At 33.9% G+C, this 9,946-nt stretch overlaps 1 protein-coding gene across 2 annotated transcripts; it reads right to left on the reverse strand.

The window, feature by feature from the left end:
* Window positions 1-208: 208 nt before the first annotated feature.
* On the reverse strand, window positions 209-5,694 carry LOC141644137 (phosphate transporter PHO1 homolog 10-like). Of its 2 annotated transcripts, none has more exons than XM_074453604.1 (15): window positions 5,611-5,694; window positions 5,157-5,294; window positions 3,492-4,109; window positions 2,980-3,241; window positions 2,842-2,890; window positions 2,639-2,710; window positions 2,377-2,506; window positions 2,147-2,267; window positions 1,798-2,062; window positions 1,547-1,651; window positions 1,424-1,468; window positions 1,185-1,334; window positions 790-1,068; window positions 564-700; window positions 209-476 (listed from the first exon to the last, which is right to left on the reverse strand). In XM_074453604.1, exons 3-15 carry the CDS (start codon window positions 4,021-4,023, stop codon window positions 350-352), a joined length of 2,274 nt encoding a protein of 757 aa, XP_074309705.1. In that variant the 5' UTR covers window positions 4,024-4,109; window positions 5,157-5,294; window positions 5,611-5,694; the 3' UTR covers window positions 209-349. The 2 variants fall into 2 exon arrangements, with proteins under 2 accessions (XP_074309705.1, XP_074309706.1); XM_074453605.1 differs by having other exon boundaries at window positions 224-476; window positions 5,157-5,297; window positions 5,611-5,671.
* Window positions 5,695-9,946: the final 4,252 nt, after the last annotated feature.

Below are 9,946 nucleotides of genomic sequence, written 5' to 3' on the forward strand. Positions count from 1 at the left end.
ATTTAAACCTTGTGTTCCAACTTCCAACTCTATACCAGACACCAAATTTAGTGATTTTATTACCAAAATAGTGTTGGTTTATATGACCAAGTTAAAAGTACATGAGATTAAGTGGTAAGTATTCCCGCCTGTCTCGCGACTCATGGGCTAAATTTTAAGGTTTTGAGGGATGAATAACTAGCATGGAAAGTTATAGCACCCGAGAAATAAGAACAAAAGAATATTAGGCGGCAAGTACCAAAGTGGTTAACTCGTTTTTTTTTGTACAAAGTTCTCTTGTTACAATTAGAGTATTACGAGTTAAGTAACTTGTTAAGACTTAAGCTCATGTCTATGAAATGTCAAATGTTCAGTCATCTTTTTCTTCTTCGTCATCATCATCATCATCGTCATCTTGACCATGGTAGTTGAATGGCAATGGTACCGATCTGAAAGCTCTAAATTTTCCGACATTGTTCAGGTGCTCATTTTCCAACCTGACAATTCAATAACAAATGAGTCTCATAGATGGCAACAATCAGGAAATCCTAAATTTTCTGGAATAAATTATATTGGAGATGTACCTGAAAAAGTTCCACATGCCACGACGTATAATTTCCAGACAGGAAATTGTTGTTGAAAAGGCGGTTTTGCGCAGGCCGTTGACTCTAAACTCTAGAACATACTGCAGCCAGGTAGCTCTCAGGAGGACGTTGATGACCTGTGAATAATCCCATTATTGATTGTCAACATACAGAAACAGAAGGGCAATGGGCAAAGAAACCGATTATCAGGTTAACAGTAAATCACCATAGCAATGTAGTATACACTCTTGTGTGAAACCAAAAGTCTGTCTCTCAAGTAAAAGTTCTTGGAATTTCGACGGAGAAGACCCCAGTCAACTACCAGATCCCAGTATGTGTTATATGCTACTGCCATAGCGGAGCTGACCAAGGCCATCACCATCCAGGGTGTTCCCTTCTTGAGTTCATAAACTGTTCTTATTACAACAGCAATTACGGCCATAAGATATTTGACAGCGTTGTATCCATGCATACGGTCTCCTTCTTGAACCAACCGGCGTAGACACTACAAGAAAATGAGAAAATCATGAGATCCTTGGTTACTTAGTAAAATGAAGCTGGTAATGTAATGGCCTAGTAAATTCACAAATTATAGTATAAGACGGAAAACTGAATGTACACCTGAAGAAAACGGATCCAGTATGGTATGATAGCTAGGACATAGTAGAAAGCATTGTATACTCCATAATCATGACATTTGCTCTGTCCTTGAGGAAAACCCGGACGACTGTAGTAGCATATGTAGAATTCAATACTCCTAATTGCCTGAACCTGAGGTACACAGATAGAGAAACATCAGCACTGATGATGAAGTAAAGGGGTACACCCCCATAACCTTATGACAATTCGGATGCACGAACCTGGCTAGTTAGTTGGTCTGCCAAGAAAAAGTCTTGAAGTGTGACCTGGAAAGAAAGGAGGAAATGTTAGTAAATACATTAATGTTGAAGTACTATATCAGCGTCAAACTTTTCGTCTATTACCTCATAAAGGGGAGCGCAAATACTGCGAAATACACATTTTAGGAGAACGAATCGACTGGAACGAAATATGATGTTGAAAGGACAGAAAGCTATACAGAGAAACACCTGCATGACAATGATCATATATGTCAGTCTCATACAAATATTATCCTAATGGCTCGATCAAAGGCTTCTGCCTATGGCAGGGTAGGGTCAGATGTGCGCAACCTTATCTTTTATTGGAAACATTGTAGATATGTAGGGCTTCTTACCAAAGCCACTAGTAGAGGAATTATCTTGGCAAAACTTGCAGAGTCTCGCGCTTGAGTTGTCATATCAATAATCAAGTTGATATTTGCTAAGAAACTAGCAAGAGCTAGAACTGCAAGACCACTGCTTAGAAGAAACACTTCCCGGAAGCCTAATTCTGTTCCTTGCTTGAAATTGAATATGAATGCATAGTTGACTCGATATCGCTTCCATAGGTATATGTCTGTTGCATACATGAGCATATGAAGAACTATGTACAGGAATAAGCTGCAACAAAGATAATTGTCCAGTAAGGGATTATAAAGTTATTAACAACAGATGAATGATCAATTGTTTTTCAAAATAGCTTGCCTGTAAAGTCCAAACATGTTCTCCATGTAAGAGGGGACTGGTCCTTTCGACATAATTTTCCTTGCTCGAACCATTAGAATAATGGCAATTACAAGTGCTATTGAGCAACCACAAAAGAAGCCTGAATGAAAAGATGATACACCAGAAACATCAGTCAAAACATTGTTTAATCTGTGATCAGATATCTTGAATCAGTAGTAAATATATTTTTACAAATGTGTCCGACAGACCAGAAAAGAATGTTACTCGGTGCATCTCTCTTCGTTTTCTTGGTCTTAGAGGTTTCATGCCTTCCCTTCGGTTTGCATTATAGAAGTGTTTGACAAATAAGTGTTCTACATTCTCCATGAGCTTCGTTACCTGCACTGGCAGTAAGCAGAAAAGAGACCCTGTCAGAGATCAGTGTTTAATGCTCCTTTGACCAAAACCAGAGCTTGTAATTTGATTCTTCACTACAGAAACCAGCAAATCAGCAATCATTCGAAAACATACCTCGTCACAGTTGCCTAGGTACGACTTGTCCACGATTTTCATGTATGATCTTGCTGCATACCTTGATGTTGTCTATATTAAAGCATCGCATAAGCCAACCAATAAATCCTCGTCAAATTCTAGTTTCGTACTAAATACTGTCACAAAACCAAAATGACATGCTATTTGAAGTCATTGAATGAGGCATGGGAGGATAATCTCACCTTCTCATACTTTTTCATGATCTTGGAAAATGCAAAGAGGTTCATGAAACTGGAAAACACAACAAAATAAACGAACATTTTCAGCTAAACGACTATGCAAAAATCACTGAATTTTTGAAAGATTCTTCAGTTAACTACCTGTAGTTTTTTACAAGCTTGAGCTTCTGATAGAATTCTGTAAAGACAACTTTAAGTCGTTCCTGAACCTCCTTTAACTCTTCCTTGCTAAAACTCAGCTCTTTGTCCTTGGACTCTTTCATAATGCCTCTAAAAGCTGATAATGGGCCTTCGGCCTTATTATTAATCGTTACATGATTAAGGACCTTCAGGACATCAGGCTTATCACTTGCAGGATTTGTGATTTCCCTGCCATTTTCACTGTTGATTGCAGGAGCAGCTCCTGCACCAGAATACATTTGAACTTGAATTACCATATTCGAGGAACATTGAAGGAGTCAGAAATATGTATAGATGATTTTATACGTCAGACCAACCCATTAACCCTATAATAAATGAATACATAAGATTTTTGGTTGGTGATATACTGATACGAGACAACCTCATAGAAGATGTGCTCTACCAGGGTCTCACCATTCAAATTCCAAGCATATTTTCCATTTAATACTATAGGTATGGTAGTTTTTAGTTACCTTGACGAGCAGCTCTCAAGGGCTCCATTTCAAATTCAGATTTAGACCCCTTAATGCCTTGGTTTTGCACCTTAATCTTCAAAGCAATAAAAGCATTCATTTGCTTATTCAACTCGGCCGCTTCTTTCAGAACTTCCTCCACCTTGTCCCTGTAGAACGAGCTCACCTTGTTAAGCTCCTCATCGAGCTTTCTAAAGAACTTCACCTCAACCTCTCCGCCTATCTCTTCAGCCTCTAAGAGAAGCTTTGTCCTGTAGAATGTTCTGTTACTGTCTCCGACAAAGGGACTAACCTTAATCACCTGATCCTCAACATCCCCTTTACTTTGCTGACCCTTGGGCTCTACGTCTAAACCTCTAAACGGACTGTACATAGATAGTTTGTTTTGTATCGATCTCAATGGCGTTTGTGGCATTTTGGGTACTCGAGAAAGCCGAATTTCTCTCAGTATCCGTTTCAGTCCATTATAGTCCATATATGCTTCTACCCATTCTGGCACCATTTGCCTCTTGAAATCTTTTCCAAACTTCATTTTCGACACCAATCTTAATCCACTGGCAACGCTAGCTCGACTCAAAATCAATGCAAGACCGCAGCTGCTAATTCCTTTTTAGCAAACTACAATGAAAACAAGAAGCCTAAGATGATTGACTAAGCAGAGTAATAAATTTCAAATTAGGCTTTGACTAAGTGGGATTAAAGTGCTAAATGAGCTGTAATCCCAGAGATTTAAGGAGATAAGCAACTTTAGCAAGCAATTACACTTCACCAATGATTAAGAAGCAAGAAAAAACAAAGCATTAGATCGTCGCGTAACGGTAAAATGAATCATTACTTCTAAAAGCAAGAAAAAACAAAGCATTTGGTCTTCACAAGTTATCAAAAAATTGTCAATTTTAGAATCAAAACATTTGACAATACATTCTTCAAGATATTCTAATTAAATTTAGTCTTTAATCAATTTATAATTAAGTAATCTCCGTCACCAAACGCTTTCACATACTCAATTCCCCAATACTTTAGGTCTAAGCAATAAAAAACAAACTCCTTACCAAAACTACCGTTTTATGCATCGAGACTTGAAACCGACAACAATCATGGCGCATTAGTGACTGGATGTACGCAACTTTTATCTTTAAAAACTACTCCGTTCATCCAAATCATTTATTTATTTTTTTTATTTTTTGTGAGCGGTATTTTAATCAAACGTAAACAAATGATTGAGACGACAGCTAGGAGTAATTCAGTAATCAAGAAGTACTCTAACTATGAGCTGAATCACATATACGGAGTAAGTCACAAATGCATGCATCAATGTATAAACTCTTACTCAAAACGACGAACAAAATTAAACAGATTAAATCAAATCAATTACAAAAATAACGCACGTAGAATTACTGAGATGATGATCGTCATCAACAAACTCGTCACAATCGTATAATCGCATGTATTTAAAAACTAAAATTACGCCGTTAGCTAATTAAAGGTGATCAATGATCTCTCGTTATATTTTTCAATCAATAATACGTAGAAAACACTAACACGGTTCGTAGTTATTACTCTCTCTGTTCTGGTCAATAGTCATCAACTGATTTTTTTTCCGACGATAACTATTGACTTGAACGAATGAACTAGAACAAGATACGGAGTAGAAATTAAGCAAACCTTATATTTTAAAGGCGTGAGATAATAAGATCAATTGTCAATCGTCAATCGTCAATCATCAGTCGTCAATGTTAATGGAGTAAATGTCTCATCACCAATCCGCCATTGTTGCATGTGGTGTGTTACAGTAAGAAATCTCTGCTAAATATTGGCAACGAACACAGATTAGTATTTATAGTAAACCGGTAGTGTGTTACAGAAGTTAATTAGCTGAGGAATTAACAAAATGATTAATTAGAAAAACCGTCCAATTTACGATGCCTCATAAAACCGATTAAAATAAATGTGGAAACAAAATGAGGTGGGGACTTGTGAAATTATTTAAGTTAAAGACGGTTTTAAACAAAATCTACCGAATTTCACCATTTTTATTTGAAACCGTCCCAATTTAAGATTGCTCACAGAGTCGGTTAAGTTAAGACGGTTTTAAATCAGGCCTAAAGGACCATCGTACCGTGTTGGAGGAGGGGTCTTTATGCTGTGTTATTACGCGGAGAATCGGTGAGGGGGTATGAATGAGTGAGGATATGAGATGTGTCTATATATAGTGTGACAATGCGGTTGACTCGGTTGCGTATCCTCGTTATTTTATTCGTTCACCCGTTTTTTCGGAATTGGAGATTTATTTCTTCGTTTTTTGGGGGGTTTTGCAGGGTCTATGACGAGCCATGCGTCAAATCTCAGGTTTACACGTGGCATACGCCTGTCATTTGCTCAAAGTTTACTTGTAATTTTAGCATCATTATTTTGCTGAAAGGAATTAGTAAACGTTTATATTGTTAGTGGCGGTTCAAATTGAATTCGGTAATATTGCCGAGTTTTTTTTACTGTAAGTAAATACTCCGTCACCTCTCAAAAAAAAAAAAAAGAGTAAATACTCCGTCATGATTTTTTTTGCAAGTATATCGTACTATCTAGTTTTTAAAAATTATGCAAATTATGTAATTTATTCACATTATATGTGATTCATTCCCGTAATTAAATGTAATTTCTTCTCGTGATTATGTAACTTTATTATTATGTAATTTTTTTAATTATGTAATTCATTCCGATTATATGTAATTAATTTCATTTATTCCGATTTGTAATTCATTCCGCTTATATGCAATTAATTTCATTTATTCCGAATGTAAAATTATTTCATAGTATTTTTTCTAAGACGGAAATTGTCGCGTGTTTGTATTGGCGGACGATTTGAAGAAATTAATTTTTTGCACACCAACAGGTCCCACCATAACCTGAATTTCCAAAAAAAAAAAGAAAAAAAAAAAGAAGTTGTACAAATGATGTGGCGCATCCTGCATTCAGCATTGTCTTCTGAATTAATAAAGATAAGATTGTATACTCCGTATATAAATAAAGGGATAATAGACCTTAAATGGGAAAAAATATTGGTTTTTTCTCTCTTGTATCCCTAAAATTTTCACTTTTCTAAGTTATACTCTTGCATTTGACATAATACAAACTGCACCCCTAAGTTTCATTAGTTGGCTAAGAAAACAATTCATATTCCATAACCTTTAAGCCAACTAAAATAATAAATTATTAACGATCCCGTGGTTTCCACGGGCTTCAAAACTAGTGAAATACTAAATACAAATTAATTGAGAAAATGTGACATGGAAAAAAAATTTAATGCATTAGTGACATGGAATAAAATTTAATGAATTAGCTAGCCTTTTAACTATATTGGCCCTGTTTGGCAAACGACATAAGCAGATTTACAATAGCAAACAACGGTTGGCAGATTTTAGCAGCAGATTTGACCGTCGAGTAAAATTAGCATAATTAAGAAAACGTGTTTGGTAATTAGCAGATTATAGGATAAATCTACTATTTTCATATATAAATGAATATGCTATTACAATATGCTGGTATTAGCAGCATATATTCAAAAACAGTAGATTCCGGCCAATATGCTATCTGAATATGTAATTTACCAAACACATAAAATTAGTAAATTGATTGGTCAATTTACTATTTATGCCGGAATCTACTAATTTCACATAATATGATGTTTACTCAACAGCGCCATTGTATAGATTAAAGCACAATAAATATTAATATGTGCTTTTTATTTGTTAAGAAAATTAAATAAAAACTTAAAATTAAAGTCAATATATCTAATATTAAACACAAATTATAATTCTCACCATAAACTTTCAATATAATGGTAAGCATTCAATCTACCTTAAATTATTGTTCACAAATAAAAATATAAACATTTCTATTTTGAAAATTTTCTTTTAGGTTTAACTAATTACATAGCTAGACAACATTGAAAATAATAATAATAATAATAATAATAATAATAATAATAATAATAATAAATAATAAAAAAAAATAATAATAATAATAATAAAAATAATAATAATAATAATAAGGGTTTTTCTAAAATGTGTCCAATAGTCACATGATAATAAATACTAAATAGTTTAGGCATAGGTTAATCTTAATTGTTTCATTAAGTTTTTCAAATTTCATAAATTGTCCTAATTACAATCACCTCTTCTTTATTTTTCTCCACACATAAGGGTGAGGAAGTACTCTAGGAAAGAGAATAAATTAATTAGGACAATTATTTTAGATGTAGTATGTCTTATCATATGCCCTTTGGACACATTTTAGAAAAACCCTAATAATAATAACAACAATAATCGTAACAAAACACTAATAAACGTAATAATATTTGTGGCAAAATATTAATAATCTGTGGCAAACGTTTAGCAAATTGTGTAAAATATATTTTGACGATATATTATGACAGTAAACGTTTAGCAAATTGTGGAAAATATATTTTGACGATATATTATGACGGTATATGTATAAATTGATAAAAAAAAAATATTACTAGTCCTTTCTTGTCAACACTAGTGCGACCGCAAATCCGGGATTGCATAACACCGCCAACGTCACAATACAGCTAACCTCGTGAATTTTACGCGTAATAGAACTAGTTAGTTGTTATAAGGTGATATTTTTCTTTTCTGTCGTCGCTGGATTTTTTAATTATTGTTTTAGTTGTTTTTTTAGTTATTTTATTTATGATTGATATTTGGTTACTAAAATTAGTTACTCCCTCCGTCCTGACCGGCACAGAGGACAAAGAGAGTGTATCGTAAAGACTTAAATTATTGTTATTATGTTTAGTGTTATATTTGTTTGTATTTTTCAATTAGTTGTTAAAAGTGGATTTCTTCTTCTTTTTTTTTTCGTTGGATTTTTTAATTATTGTTTTACTTTTCATTTTTTGTGTTTATTATTGATATTTGGTTATTAATTCCTAATATTGAGTTCTATTTACCTCTGTTGTTTCAGATGACGGTTTTTCAACCTTGAAGTTACCTTCACTCACGAATGATCTCCCTCGATTTGTTGACTGTGCTATCATTCCCGGTACTAGGTGTGTTATGCCAATCAACACCTTGAGTAAACTATGTTTCAAACTTTCTCTCATGAACAGTACTCCTACAGTTGGTATTTCAGCCCACCCTGACTCCTGTACTATCCTTCCTCCAATCAATGATTGGGAGGAGCAGGCTGCTTTCAATGTCGTTCCAGTTTTGTATGAAGCTTGGATATGTTGGTCCGTATCCGGCAGCGTCATTCTTGTTTTTAATGGTTCGAATGTAATTCAAAGTATTACTATTTCTGTGTTGAGCCGTGTTTCAAATTCCCCTATTGGAATTTTCATTTGGTAATACTGGGACCCTGAAGTATGTGTTCGGGGGGTCATTTGGCATGACCCCTCTCTTCTTCTTGGCTGATGATGCGAATGTCGAGGCGGGTATGGCAACTCAAAGCTTACAGATGGCAGTGGAGTTCGACTATTATTCAGTTGGTCCAAGCTTAAGAACTCGTTTATTTTGGGTCAATATCATTTTTTTTGTATAATTCAGATTGTTAACGTTTTGTGTAAAGCTCCTTACCTGCTGAAGAGGTTGTAGTGCAATTATGATGGGAAACCCAAATGAAGTGATATGTTGGTCCCAGTTTTTAATGAAGTGATTTTTGTAATGAATGAATAGTAGTGAATACATCTCATTTGACGATATAATAGAGGACATATATAAACCCAAATGAATATATTACATGTTCGACCATGTCTTGTGTAATGTGTCTAAAGTTTTTTATTTTGGTGAAAGTTTATTTATATCTTTACAAGTACAAATATTATTATCTTCTTTAAATAGGAGTACCTATTATGTAGTACTCGTATTCGAATAATCGAATATGATCTTTTTAAATAGGAGTATTTCATGTAATCCGTAGTTAATAATCCTTACAATCGGTTGAGTTTCATCCATTTTATGCAATTCATGGACTATACAACCAGTTGTATATGTTGTACGGTGTAGAACCTGAGCTTTGTGTCAAAGTATCTGAGCTGTATATTAAAGAATATGAGCTTTATTAGAAAATATTAAGTTCATTCATTTACACATTAAAAACATGAAATTTAAATTAGCTCAGAAAGAATACACGTAAGCTCGGATTCTTATACTTGGTTGTACCATGCTTATGGTACAACTGGATGTATAATCCTATTTGTGCATTTTATGTGATATTTAAATTAAACATATTTAATAAATTAAATGGACGAATTACTTCATTGTGAGAAATTTAATACTTCGCTTTATTTAATTAATTAGTTGTTTTTAATTTTAATTTTTTTCTACTACAATAAATAAGTAATTAACTGAAATAAGAAGTTGATATACAAATCATATTGAAAATTTTAAACATTGTATGTATAAGTATATAACATCTCGACAAACTAAAAACAATAA

The sequence above is a fragment of the Silene latifolia genome, chromosome 2 (assembly GCF_048544455.1).
Source record: "Silene latifolia isolate original U9 population chromosome 2, ASM4854445v1, whole genome shotgun sequence".
Lineage (NCBI taxonomy): Eukaryota > Viridiplantae > Streptophyta > Magnoliopsida > Caryophyllales > Caryophyllaceae > Silene > Silene latifolia.